This window comes from Vicugna pacos, chromosome 11 (assembly GCF_048564905.1).
Source record: "Vicugna pacos chromosome 11, VicPac4, whole genome shotgun sequence".
NCBI classification, from domain to species: Eukaryota; Metazoa; Chordata; class Mammalia; order Artiodactyla; family Camelidae; genus Vicugna; species Vicugna pacos.
In genome coordinates this window covers 29,323,220-29,337,814 of record NC_132997.1, presented here as the reverse complement: position 1 = coordinate 29,337,814, position 14,595 = coordinate 29,323,220, and the positions used below count along the sequence as shown (strand labels likewise).

The 14,595-nt window shown below is 49.7% G+C and overlaps 1 protein-coding gene across 2 annotated transcripts; it reads left to right on the top strand.

Moving 5' to 3' along the window:
• Positions 1-4,743: 4,743 nt before the first annotated feature.
• IRF2BP2 (interferon regulatory factor 2 binding protein 2) lies at positions 4,744-10,701 on the top strand. 2 transcript variants are annotated; one of them, XM_072970984.1, is made up of 2 exons: positions 4,744-6,536; positions 7,117-10,701. In XM_072970984.1, the coding sequence occupies exons 1-2, from the start codon at positions 5,483-5,485 to the stop codon at positions 7,830-7,832; spliced, it is 1,770 nt and encodes a 589-aa protein (XP_072827085.1). In that variant the 5' UTR covers positions 4,744-5,482; the 3' UTR covers positions 7,833-10,701. The 2 variants fall into 2 exon arrangements, with proteins under 2 accessions (XP_072827085.1, XP_072827086.1); XM_072970985.1 differs by having other exon boundaries at positions 5,082-6,488.
• The last annotated feature ends 3,894 nt before the right edge of the window (positions 10,702-14,595 follow it).

Here is a 14,595-nt window from a genome sequence, read left to right as displayed (position 1 = left end):
ACTGTGCTTACACAACTTTTTAAAATGCAAAATGTACACAGAATGTTCTAGACTATAGTCTTAGAGAGAAATACTCATACCTGGGTATCAGTACTGGCGCTCACCTTTAATGTTACTGTCAGCAAACCACTTAATCTTTCAATATCTTAGGCTTTCAGCTTCTGAAAAAGGAGGACAAGAATAGAGTTTGTGCTCAAAATAACTTTTCAGAATGTCCATATGAAAGACATAATAAATACAAAGCAATCACATTATTCTTAACCTTTTAGAATTGTAACAGCTTCTATTTTTTTCCTTACTCCTGAATATATATGTAAGAAAGTTACCAAGTAGTCAAGCTAATGAGAGAATATTTACCATTTTATTATTTTCAAACATTATCCGAGAGGTTAGTTCACTATTTTGTCAGTGTCTGCCTCCTGATACCCTCTAAAAGATTTTAGCAAGTGTCTTAAGTATAAGTTAAATTCGCATCCAGATATTATTTCAGAAAAGTGCATTTCATCATGCTCTTTCCAAAAAGTCAATAGGAGGGTTCTGGCATCAAATGGCTGTTGAATTCCTTCCAATTCTTTTACAAATTTTCTTGCAGACTGAGCGGGTGTGTGACCTCAATCTCTCCTCTGTCTGTATTTTTCACTTAGCTCTTTAAATTCTGACACAGTAAGTAGTTAACCTACATGAAGACCCCAAATTTTACTCTAAATGGGGACCCGTACGTATGTTTACACATTGGCTGGTGACTAATAGCTTCTGTGTGTAATACGTGGATGATTAAGAGCTCCTGTGATTTTATTTGGCCTGATTCTTAGACCCTCCACGGAGAGTTTATCTCGTCCACATGCAAAAGTCTCTTTAATATCCTAATGCTTTCTGTGTACAGGGGAGGTAGGCTACAGGGAGAGGTCAAATGGAGGGAAAGTATTTCTAAAAAAGTTTATTTGCAATTTCAAAACTAGTAGAACGGTCTCATAAAATGCTATTATTTAGAAGAAAGGCTCTCATATCTATTACAGAAGATTCATTTATGTCGTGACTCTCCACAGTGCGTGCAGATGCCATCATATAAATAAGTATGTTCACATACATATTTGTAACTTTTTCAAAGTGGAAAGCCCTGAATATCACACATGCGCTTCCAGGCTTCTGGTACTTCTCCTGCCCAAGCACAAGCAGCCTAGGATGGTATCCACAGAAGTTCAGATGACATGTGGCTGCATTTTTTTTCTCCTTCAAATATGCCAGGGTCACAGTTTAAGACACTTTGGTATGGTTGCCACATCATGCTATTAATAGAAACTGCACTCTAAGGAATGAAGGCTGTGATTCCACATGTGTGGATACGGGGTGAAACGCATGAACTCAGCAGTCCCTGGGAATACCATGTCCTGGATGGCACCCACGCACTGCCAGGGCACTGGGTGGCAGTCCTCCCGCCACTATGCTGTCCTCGGGGCAGAGTTTCATCAAGGTCCTCTGGTAAGAACCACAGCTTTACACTGCCCTGTCGACTGTCAGGACAGGGCTGCAGTGTTTTAACAAGACCATCTCGACCAGAGTATGTTCTGGGGACCAGATTCTCATTTTAGGTGTTCTAACACTCACACAGTGGAAGCCCACGTCAGTCTCAGTGTGGGGGTCAGATCTGTTTCACCCACAGAGCTCCTGCTTAGAACTGCTCCCTTTGGTTTACCTTCCAATCACTTCCCTTACTCCAGCTTTTGATCGTATTGTACTGAATGGCTTTCCTTTTGCTCCTAAACTATGATTTTCTTTTCCTTTTTTAATCTTAGAAATTAGAGCTGGAAAAGACTGTTGCTTCGTCTCATCTCAGCAGGAGTGTTCCCCATAGACGATTTCCTTGAGCTCTTAAGACTAACTGCAGCATTTCAGTGTGCTGGTTGAAAGCCAGCTTCAACCTACTGCCCCGCCAACACTTCACTGAGCATCTGCCTGCCCTTCCACATATGAACCTTGTGGGAGCACACTGCAGCCAACCCGGTAACCTTGACTCGGGGTGGCAAAGATTCTCATGATTCTCTTTTGAAAGGACCTGCAGCCTTTTAAGCAAGAGGGCAGAGTCTACGTGACTAAAACATACCAACTTCCTCTTTCATAAGTCATCACATGATGAACTACAATTACAATTCCTGCCTTGTCTCTGCGAATTGCAGACGCATTGCCTCACCCGAGAAACCCTGCTCCCGTGTGTGGAGGAGGAGGCGGCTCTAACTGCTGCAGCAGCCGCTTTGGAAGGGATCCAACTCCAGTCTGTGCCGGGAGGGAGGGCAGTGGGTGGAAGACGAAAACAAAGCTATGTTTACTTAGCATACATCGATAAAGCTGCTTGGGAGCTCCATGAAAGGCCAGGCAGCATGAAAGCCTTTTGATACAATATAAGGAATTGCTGCTCTGGATCCAGGGCCAGCCTTAACCCCTGGGATCCCGGACCCTTTTATGGCAAGAGAGACCGGAACTAAAGTAGCCTGTCCATTCTCCAGCAGGCATTTCGTTAGGGAAGTTACAACAACTCAGTTTCGACATGAAACTGGTAGTGTGAAATAAAAAGGAAATGCTCTTTGTTTGGAGAACAAAAGCTCTGTTCTACAAAAATCCTCTCCTTAGTACCTCTCAGGGCAGAATTGGTATCTTGGTATTTCTATTCTGGGATGGAGCCGACAGGCTTTCCCTTGAGGGTATTACAGTGCCCGCTGGCAGGTAAATGAATATAATTAGGCCGCAGCTCTAACTCCGAGTTGTTTTCTTTTAATATTTCAACCGCTGCCTGCTGGGGCCATTTCTTGGGGGTGTTTAGCTGGCTCATCCCTGCAGCACAGAGCCTGGGCCTCACCCCCTTTGGGAAGTGGTCTCGAAGGTGAAGTCACGTGCTAGGATGAGTGGCACAGGGTCTCCAAGGAGAGCCATAGGTCCTGAAAAGGTGCTTGACAGCAGGGACCAGGAGGGACCAAATTCACTGGCACTAACTGCCTGGGAGAACAGGATCGGGGTCCTCTTCTCCCGTCTAGGAGAGGGTGAGGCAGGACTGTAAGTGCAGGGCGAGATCAGGGAACAGATGGGGACACCTTTATGGCAGGCGCACCTTCTCTGGAAATCCCCAAGAGAAGACATTCACGGTTCGCCTGTAAAAACATTTAAGTCTGGCATTACAATTTCTGTGCCATTTTTGAACAGGTTTTTTTTTTTTTAATGTGCTTTAAGCAGCTCCCTCCACTGTTTCTCTAAGGGTGTTTTTCCTCTTCCTTGTGGTTAATCCTTTGAAGCAACCTGGCATTTTCAATAGCAACAACTAGAGAGAAACGTCAGCAGGATTTTTTTTTTCTTTTCTCCACCTACCAATCCAGTCGTAGGAAAGATAATATAATTAGTACCCTGTTCTTCCCACACTTAACCAGCTCATTCCAGTCTCGGGGAGAGATGTGGGCCTGTTTTCCAACAAAGGAAGCTCCAGAGGCCGCCCTTCCAGAGTCGAAGTGTAAAAGTCCCAACTGAGAGTGACTAAGCCCGCGTCTCTTAGTCAGGAAGACTAACGACCAGCCAAAAGTGATTTGCCATACCACACGCCAGCTCCTCCTCCCGATGAAAGTATGCATGCAACTCAAGTGCTCAGTTCAGTCTGGGCAGAGTGCGTGGCTGCCAACAGTGGCAGAGCGCGGGGACCCGGCCGGCAGCGCGGCCGCACCTCGCCTTCGCGCAAGGCGGGCCTGAGCTCCCACCCGCCGGGGCTGAGCCCAGCCCGGGCCCGCAGTGGGCGCGAGTCCGCCCTTGCCCCGCGACGGCGCCAAGGACGCCCGCGGACGGCCCGGCCCGGCGCCACGGGGGCCCACGAGGCCCGCCGCTCACCCCCACCGCGGGCGCTGACCCCGCGGCGGCTCGTGCCCGCGCGCCGCGCCACCGTGAGTCCAAGTTTGGCCGCGGGGGCGGGGCCTGGCGGCCCGGAGTCGCGGCGGGGGTGGGGCCTGCGCGGTGACGCGGGCGCGCTGGCCGCAGACCCCGGATCCCTGGAATGTGCATTCGTTCAATGGGGCCGCCGGTGCCAGCGGCGCCGAGTCACGTCCGCGCCGAGCGTGCGCACTGGGAGGCGGCGGCGGCGCACGCGGCCCGCGGCCCGCGACCCGCGACCCCGCGGCCCGCCGCGCCGACCTGCGGAAGGCGGCGCGGACCCTGGGCCGGGAAGAAGGGAGAACGGGCCCCCTCATACGGCGACCAGCGCCCTCCCGGCAGGGCCCCGGGAAACGCGGTGGACGCGGTCCTCGGCCTGGGAGCAGCGCTCCCGTTAGCTAAACTTCGGGGCCGGCCGCGCGTGCGTCTTTCCCGACACTAACCACGGCGAGCGTGGAAGCACTTACCCAAGAGTTCAAATAAAACTCCTTTGAAAAAATGTGAACCACGCTAGACTCAAAGTCCCCATTCTCAAAAGATGATTGACAGAACAAGTTACAAAGTGGCCTCGCTTTTCAGAACATGAGTTGGAGCACGATGTGGCCCAACGGCCCGAGAAGGGAGGGAACGCGGCCTCAGTAGTCGAGGCAGCCGAGCGGGTGGAGGAAAGCCCGCCATGCTCGTGGCGAGCTCACGTCGGGGACACGGGGACACGGGAACACGGCCGCGGCGAGGGCGGGCGGGCGCCGCGGAGCCGGCTCTCCCGGCAGCGCTCGTTCTCCGGCGGGGGGAGGGGGAGGGCGCCGGCGCGGGGGAGGGCGGGCGCGCGCGCGAGGGGAGGGGGCCCGCGCAGGCGCCTTGCGAGGCTGTCGAAGAATCAAGTCTGTAGAAGTGGAGCGGCCGCGGCAGCAGCAGCAGCGACGGCGGCGGCGGAGCTGAGGCGGGCTGGGCGCTGACGCGGGCGCTGGAGAGCGGCGACGCCAGGAGCTGTGAGAGAGCAGCGGAGCGACCCGGGGCCCGCGCCGCGCCCGAGCTCCACGCCACCCGGCCGCCGCCGCCGCCGCCCCGGCGCGGCATGCCCCGCCGCTCGGGCTGAGCCTGCCCCGGCGGCCGCCCCCCGCCCCCCGCCCCCCCCAGCCTCCCCGCCCCCCGCCCCGCACTCCGCGCCGGCCGCCGCCGCCGCCGCGACCTGCTGCGCTCCCCCGCGCCCGCGCGGCCCGTCTTCGCCCCGGTCTGGAGGCCCGCCGCGGCCCCGGCCGAGCCCCCGCCGCCGCGCCCGCCGCGCCGCGCCGCCCCGCCGTCCGCCCGCGCCCAAGCCCGCGCAGGCCGGGGGGACGTGCTGCCGCGGCTGCAGCCCCTCGCCCCGCGCCCGCCGCCCCTCGTGCACCGGGGGCGCTGCGCGGGCGCCGAGCCTTCGCGGGCTTTGCCGCCGCCGCCGCCTTTGCGGCCGCCGCCGCCGCTGGTGGGGGAGCCGCGGGGTTGGGGGGGGAGGAGGGCGCGCGTGGTGCCGGCGGGGAGCGGCGGCGCCCCCTCCTCCGCCTCCTCCGCCTCCTCCTCCTCCGGCGCCGCGGGCTCCTCGGACATGGCCGCGGCGGTGGCGGTGGCGGCCGCGTCCCGGCGGCAGTCGTGCTACCTGTGTGACCTGCCCCGCATGCCCTGGGCCATGATCTGGGACTTCACCGAGCCCGTGTGCCGCGGCTGCGTCAACTACGAGGGCGCCGACCGCGTCGAGTTCGTCATCGAGACGGCGCGGCAGCTCAAGCGGGCGCACGGCTGCTTCCCGGAGGGCCGCTCCCCGCCCGGCGCCGCGGCCCAGGCCGCCGCCAAGCCGCCGCCGCTCTCGGCCAAGGACCTCCTCCTGCAGCAGCAGCAGCAGCAGCTCGGCCACGGCGGCCCCGAGGCGGCCCCGCGCGGCCCTCAGGCCCTGGAGCGCTACCCCCTGGCGGCCGCCGCCGCGGAGCGGCCCCCGCGCCTCGGCTCCGACTTCGGCGGCAGCCGCCCAGCCGCCGGCCTGGCCCAGCCGCCGACGCCGCAGCCGCCGCCCGTGAACGGCATCCTGGTGCCCAACGGCTTCTCTAAGCTGGAGGAGCCGCCCGAGCTGAACCGCCAGAGCCCGAACCCGCGGCGCGGCCACGCCGTGCCGCCCACCCTGGTGCCGCTCATGAACGGCTCGGCCGCGCCGCTGCCCGCCGCGCTCGGCCTCGGCGGCCGCGCCGCCGCCTCGCTGGCCGCCGTGTCCGGGGCCGCGGCCGCCGGCCTGGGCTCGGCGCCGCCCGCCGACCTGGGCGCCCACAAGCGGCCGGCGTCCGTGTCCAGCAGCGCGGCCGGGGAGCACGAGCCCCGCGAGGCGGCGGCCAAGGAGAAGCCGCCGCCGCCGCCCTCGCACCGCGGCCCGGCCGACAGCCTGTCCACCGCAGCCGGGGCGGCCGAGCTGGGCCCCGAGGGCGCGGGCAAAGGCCGCGGGCCCGGCGAGCAGGACTGGGTCAACAGGCCCAAGACCGTGCGAGACACGCTGCTGGCGCTGCACCAGCACGGCCACTCGGGGCCCTTCGAGAGCAAGTTTAAGAAGGAGCCGGCCCTGACTGCAGGCAGGTTGTTGGGTTTCGAGGCCAACGGGGCCAACGGGTCTAAAGCAGGTAGGGGCGGCTGTGCAGCCAGGGGGTCTAGGGGAGAAGAGGGGCGGAGAGCAGAGGAGGGGGTGCGCTTTCCATTCACCATTCTCCCCCGGCCCCGAAACAACAAACACCCAACTTCCTGCTCTGCCTCAGGCGGAACCAGCGCTTAGTGGCAACGTGTTCATGTGCTGAAGCAGCATAACAGAGATGAGTCAGACCAGGCTGATAGGCACTGACACAGGGTTTTCCTTTCCCAGCACATTCTTGGATGGGAGCATGAGGCACCAGTCACCTTTTAACCTGTGGGGGGGCGTTCACAATCATATGCACAGTTGACCGGGGTACCTGCATGCGTGTGTAAGAATAGACAGGGACAGGCCGTTTTCTGTGTGTCTTTTCCTTTTAACTGGTATAGTGCCTCAGAGCCCTGTAAGTCTGTTTTAAGTGGCACGTGTTCTTGAAACTCATGTGAGTTGTTATACACCAGCTTTTGGAGAATAGGCATTCTTTGGCGAGTTTTGTTTCGTGTTAGTAAAAGATCTTTTTCAGTGCCAGGTCATTTATCCCCTCTCTTTCCCTTTTATTTTCTTTGTTTTTCCAGTTGCAAGAACAGCAAGGAAGAGGAAGCCTTCTCCAGAGCCGGAAGGTGAAGTCGGGCCCCCTAAGATCAATGGAGAGGCCCAGCCGTGGCTGTCCACGTCCACAGAAGGGCTCAAGATCCCCATTACGCCTACGTCCTCTTTTGTGTCGCCACCACCACCCACTGCCTCACCTCATTCCAACCGGACCACACCGCCTGAAGCGGCCCAGAACGGCCAGTCCCCCATGGCAGCCCTGATCTTAGTAGCAGACAATGCGGGGGGCAGCCACGCCTCGAAAGATGCCAACCAGGTGCACTCCACTACCAGGAGGAATAGCAGCAGCCCACCCTCTCCGTCCGCCATGAACCAAAGAAGGCTAGGCCCCAGAGAGGTGGGGGGCCAGGGGGCAGGCAGCACAGGAGGACTGGAGCCAGTGCACCCCGCCAGCCTCCCGGACTCCTCTCTGGCAGCCAGCGCCCCGCTGTGCTGCACCCTCTGCCACGAGCGGCTGGAGGACACCCACTTTGTGCAGTGCCCGTCCGTCCCTTCGCACAAGTTCTGCTTCCCTTGCTCCAGACAAAGCATCAAACAGCAGGGCGCCAGTGGAGAGGTCTATTGTCCCAGTGGGGAAAAATGCCCTCTTGTGGGCTCCAATGTCCCCTGGGCCTTTATGCAAGGGGAAATTGCAACCATCCTTGCTGGAGATGTGAAAGTGAAAAAAGAGAGAGACTCGTGACTTTCCGGTTTCAGAAAAACCCAATGGTTACCCTTAACTAGAACTGCTTGAATTGTATATATATCTCCATATATATATATATATCCAAGACAAGGGAAATGTAGACTTCATAAACATGGCTGTATAATTTTGATTTTTTTGAATACATTGTGTTTCTATTTTTTTTTTTGACGACAAAAGGTATGTACTTAAAAAGGCATTTTTCTCTTTTGTTAACGTTATTAGCATATCTCCGTGCTTTATTACCCCGGTGACAGTTACCGTTCGATGTAGGCTGTGACTTGCGCTGCTTTTTTAGAGCACTTGGCATATCAGAAATGCTTCTAGCTGTATTTGTATGCACTTATTTTAAAAAGAAAAAAAAAAGCCAAATACATTTTCTGACATTGTAAGATTGCCTTACTGTCTGTTATTCCTTATCGCTGGCCCCTTTCTCAGGCTGGAGGCCAACTGGTGGAGAAGGAAAGGAAGTGAGCGAGAGGGGCACTGCTGTGAAGCGGGCATGCCACTGGGCAGTGTCACCACGTCCCCCCCATACATTGTCCTTTTAGAGCAATAGGAAGTAGATTTTGAGTCTTTCTCGATTTTGTTCTTAAAGTTCAGTTGTTGGGATATTGATGACTGAGAGTTGCTGCTGAGAGATTTTCAGGACTGTGGTTTGGGGGAGGGGGGATTTTTTTTTTAAGGCAAAGTTGACCACTGTTCACTGCCCACGTGATCAGTTGTAAGATTACAATGCTGCATGCAAGTTGGTTACATAATACACAATTCAGTGACTCAAGGCAGTGATAACGGATGGTGGTGTGTACAAGATGGCACTGCCATCTTTGAACAGAGCCTGGCTCTGCAGCGCCACTCGGTCTTTCAGAACATCCTGGAGCTCTGTCTGTTGTTTGTCGTTTCCTTTGAAAAGAGTCGAAAGACAAGTTACAGTCCAGGTGAACTTGGAGATTGTGGGATTGGTTTTGTTTCTGTTTTGTGTTTTGTTCTGTTTTTTTTTAATCATTTCCCTGTAGTGCTCTGGCTGTTGATACTATCACCTACACCCTGTTTCTAGTGCGTGCTGAATACAGTATGGTACAATGACAGTAAGAGCGCGTGGGGCTGCCAGGACAGCCCGTGGGCATATCAGTGACAGCCCAGACGGGGGTGGAGGAAACCTGTAATTTCCTTCGTACATGTGTTTGAAATACCAAGTGAATAATGCTGTTCTTCTGGAAAAAAAAAATGATAAACTAGTGAAAATTCAAGAAAGGGTTTGACATCATAAGCCCCACCTCTGAAATTATTTTTAGAAGCCTTTTGTAAACTAATTTCTTTTGATCACTCTTTTGCATCAGCAAAATGATTTTTTAAACCAATAAATCATCAGTTACTAGAATCACAGTGATACTGGTTTTTCTTTTGTGCTGTTATGATTTTTAACATTGACAGGAACACTAAAGCCCTCTGTTCAGGTGTTTGTAACTTGGCCCTCTAATTAGGCTGAATCATGGCTTCAAGGTCTGCTACCACTTACGTGTATCCTTCACAACTGAGCTTCTGTTTTAATCTGAAAATATAGATTGTTACCCACTTTGGATTCTTTTTCAGTTATGTTTTTGTCTTTCTTTTTTAAATTGCTTGAATACTTTTTAATGGTCGAGTTATTGACACTTGAAAATCAGATACTGCACCAGATACAGTATTTCTTGTGGTGTTTTTAATGAGTGCACCTATTACTAATGCTGTGCAAATTCATGTTACCGGTCATTGTTATACTGCAAACAGGCTTGCATGATTAACCAGTTTGTTGTTACCCTTTTTTTTTAATTGGAGTATCTATGACTCAGATCAGACTGGTTTCTCTTATGTAAATGCACACATGCAGAAATACAGAATCAATTTTACATGCCCATAAAGACATTTGTGAAGTCAACTCTTATATGGTCTGTTGTATAAATGTGTACCTAGGCACTTTATGATAAACTGGAATTTGACCTCATAGATGTTACAAGTTGATCAGTCATTTGACCTAATTTGTGATAGCTGTCTGTATGCTTTGCAATCTTAATACAGATAAGCTTTCCAAAAAGATTAATAAAGAACCATCCTGCTGTGTTGAAATAAGTCTATCCAGCTGTGGAAAAGGCAACCTATGGTTTCTCTGTGCTGGTGTTTAAGAGGGAGAAAATGAACAGCTTGAAAGGGCTGTGTGTCGAGGTTACTCCAATCAAAAAATAAGAGTCCGACCGGCCCTTGGGTGGCCTTGCAGAAGGCTCGCAGCTGGAAAGTGTTGATATGGGTTATTTTTCTGGCGTTCTCTTAAGTTAAAAAGTTAACCGTGGGACATGGGTTTGATCTTTTGTTGCACCTGATGACAGTGCAGAGACTCTCCACAGCTGGATAAAGATGTCAGAAAGCTACTTACTGTACATGGGCAGTATCAGATTTCAGATCCTAATATTTCAGCTGTGCTTTGAATGCTCAAAATATTAGGGGATGGGGTGTTGGAGCTTTCCCCTTTTTTGCTTTAACAGTTTATAGAATTTAACAGATGTACCGTCTTTCATGTGGCCTCACATTAAGAGTTATGAGAACGTACACATGGTTTACAACTTTTACTATATACCTTTCCTTGGCCACCAAGTATTTTAAAAGAGTGCCACCTTTTAACCTTTACTTTTTTTAAGTTGAAGGTGATACTTTTTCTATATATGATGAAAACTCATGTCAACTGAAGTGAGTGTAATCTCAGATATCAACATTATTATATTTTAAAATCACGCTATGGAAATATCACCTGCATTCTGTCATATGTCAGATTTACAGTACCTTTTTTTTTCTTTAACTTTTAGCATTAAATAAAAATAAAATTGGGAGCACTGAACATTTTCCGAGGCCTTTTTTAATTGTTTAAAGTAAGCTCAGAACGGCTGTTGTTTTAACCACCAGTGGCAATGTGACCGAAGGGTGTGTGGTGGGGTCGGGGTTTGCCTGGAACTGCAGGAGAGAATAACGAGATAAAAGACACGGAACAAAAAGGCAACTGATGGAGGGGAGAAAAGTGCTAGGGACTGGGGAGCGGGCAGCTGGGGAGGGGAAACAGATAAGGAGCTGAGCTGAACAAAGTGCAGCCAGAAAGCACTTGTTTATTTTTCAACTTGCAGCCGAGCCAGCCATTCTGCAGTAGTCGATTGGAGGGAGAAGACAGTGACGACACCGAAAAGACTGTCAGGAAGAGCTGCTGCTCTCTGGAAAGCTTTGGAGTAAAACAGCCATGTTGGGCCATAGGAAATGCACTGAAGACAAAAGGGGAGGGGAAAAATAAACGGAAAAAATGCCTACCTTTTGGAAAGCTTTGGAATAAAGTCAGAGCCAAAGCCATGTGTGAGCTTTATGGATACCCTGACACCTAAATTTATAAATAGAGATAAAAAAGGTGGAAAGTCCTGAGATACTCTTGCGAACTGCTGTCTGCTCTCACATAGTAAGACATTTCCTAGATGTTTGCGCTTTACTCTTTTTATTGATCAGTGGCTTGGCAGACTTCTCCATGGAAGGAACTTGTGAAACTTAACAGTTGTCAGATAAGGTACACATAGACTTACTATATGTTTTAAATTAAACAGCAAAAGTTAAATGTGTAGTTGAATACATTTTCATCGGAGGTGGTCCGTTAACTTGGGGAGCCCATCAATATATGTATTTTAATTTTTTTTTAATTAGTAGCCTCTTTAAGGCAGTTTTCAAGAAACCGTATTCTTAACAAGTTACCTAGAGATTAAAATACACAGCATGTCTTGTTTAATAACAAGGTTAAAAGGAATGTTAAACTATTAGTTTTTGTTTAACTTAAAGATGCTAAATTTTATCTTTAGTGAAATTTAAAATAGTACAGCCTGCAGAAGTGATTTTTCAAATCTCAAAAATGCCTCCCAAAGTAAACTTTAATGATTGCATTTAGTTTTCAGTTAAACCAAACAAACCAGACCCTTGATGTGGTAGATGTCTTTGTTTATTCCCCAAAGTGGGAGAAAAAGCTAAAGGGAAAAACATGGAGCTCCTTTCAATTCCTAGACTTTTAAGTCCTTCGTTACTCAAAGTTGTTTTGCATATGATTTATCGATGGTTTTATTTGGTTAGTGAAGAGTAAAATGTTTCTCTTCCTGATTCCAAAGTGTATACGTGGAATCATTCAGAAAAATGTTTAGTCGTGTGTAGGCCACTGGAAGCCCTGAGTCACCCTCATTTGCTTGCCTTTTCTTCGACGGGAACAGTGAAAAGACACGCCTTTCCTCTGTCATAGACCAAGGGCAGAGGCACCAGTGAACAGAATACAGATTTACCTTTTCATCTACTTCATCTGCTGGGGTTCTAGAAATAGGGGTGGGGATACTGTTTAACTCCTTCAGTGCCACTGGGTAGGCCTGACAGCAACAGTGTGGATTACAATACAGTTGGTTACAATTAAATAAAAATTACGGGTGTGACTTCCCAGACCCTCAGCTCTCTAGATTGCTTGTTGCTGTTTCTGTTGACAGCCTGCATTTTCCTCAAAAGTTAGGAACCCCTCACAGTAATTTAAAAGGCACAAAAATATACAAAAAGTCAATTTGTAAGTTGCTCAAGAGAAAATGACTGGATTTATGGATTATCTGTGGATTCCTCTATTAATCCCCAGACAAATCCATAATTAGTAAGTGATAGTCACCCTATCCCAACTTAGCCTTAACAAAATAATTTATACCCAATTCAACAGTGGACTTCGTTTTAACTCATCAGTCTGTTACTTGCTCCTTCCTCATGTCAACACAACTTTACTTAAAATGCTCGATTTAAAATAACTTTGTTGAGAGGGAGGCTCAGGAGTAGAGTGCCTGCTTAGTGTGCACAAGGTCCTGGGTTCAATCCCCAGTACCTCCATCAAAGTAATAATAATAAGTAAACCTAATTTCCTCCACCACTTAAAAATCTGAGGTATAACTTACTGGGTATTTTAAATTATAGAATATGAAATCTACATCTGCACTCGTCTTTATCACAGAAAGTTGTGCGCTTCTCTGTGGTGCTGAATTGCATAAAAAATCCATGCAATCCACAAGAAAGGTATTTTAGGGCAAGAAGCATACCTTAGGCAAATCATTTAGACACTGGGTCTTAAAGCTGTTTTTAATCTGAAAAACAATGGAGTCAAATCTCCTTAGTAGACAATCCTATTAGAATGGTATAAACAGTTCCTACTAGAATAGAATCTTAAATATTCCTTTGGAAAAAAAAATGTAGGCTAGCCCTTTAAGATTCAAAATCATAGCATAACAAGTCTTCAGTGCATGAAGAATTTATCACAAAGCCAGCCTTGAGAATGCTCTAAGAGACGACTTTTCTCCTAGGTCAGACAAGGTCTGGAGACTAGGCTGCAGGATTCCTAGTTTCAATTGCAAGCATCAGTGCACTGGCTGATCTCATCCTTTGAATGGGCTTTAGAAGTTCAATTGCATAATCTGAAGAGCCTCCTCCAGCAATTCAGAAGACACCCTTGATGCTGAGATAAGACATCCTGTATAGAGTAATATGTCACATTGCAATGCTTCTAAATATAGTTCACACTTTGGGGAAAATGAACTGTGTTATATAATCTGTAGGCCCCATCACTTACCACTTTTACTTAGCAATTCAATTGCTATTTCATTCTTTGTATTTTATTTCTTCAGTTAACACCCAGATGCCCATGAGGGGCCGGGCATCTTGCACAGTCACAAGTGAGTCATGTTTTGTTGTGTGGATACACAGGTAGCCACTTTAGCAGATAAACATTTAGGTCGCTGTTTATTTCTCTGCCATTTAGAAAACAGCTTTCCTATGACAGTGCAAATAGAATGTTTTACATTGCAAATATGGCTATATTGCCAGGAGAAACAAAAATCCTCAACCATTTCCCTGAAGCTAAGGACCTCAATTTATTTTAATATATGGAAAGATTTTTTTAAACTCAAATTACTTTTATTATTTGTAACTCAAATTATTTTGGGGCCTAAAATTGCTGAGTTTTATTTTCTTTTACCCTCTGATTTTAAAATATTAACCATACCAGTAAAAGTTGTGCAGAGAAGTGAACCGTAGGAGTAGGGTTTGTCTAGGACTGAATAAATCAGCATTTCCTTACACACAGCCTTGGCCTTCGGCCTGCCACGTTCTCCACAACGCGAGGGAACTGCAAAGCAGAAGGCTGCTTCATGCCTTAACCCGGGCTCAAGCTTCCTACCCCTTGTTATTTCTGCCTCCAAACAGCAATTCGATTAGCTTTTTTTTGGTGATAAAAGATAAAGATTTATTGGACCCCATATATAACTGAAATCAGAATTTCACAGGAGGGTCACAGTCATTAGGGAAGTTTGGAATACTGTTCTCTTAGTAAGCACCATATGGGCTGTTGCTATAATTTAACATCTACTAAGTAGTCATAGCATTCTAGACTTTGAACAGCTGAGAGGCCACAGGGCCCAGCTTTCTCGGCGCTTAGAGTCAGCGCCGCGGTAGGGTAGGGCGTGTCAGCTTGCTCGCTTAAGGGCACCTCCTGAAAAGAATTAAACTCCAGGACTTTGGAAAGAGAGCTACATTCTTACATAGAGCACTGAGGCTCTCCCTAGAGTTTACATCCGGAACTTTGGTAGGATTCTGACACAGGGATACAATCCTACATCCAAAGTGCTCACAATAAATTCACTCTGCCCATCATGCAAAGGTCAGGCAGGAAAGGGACCGCCGGACCCAATTAGCTGCA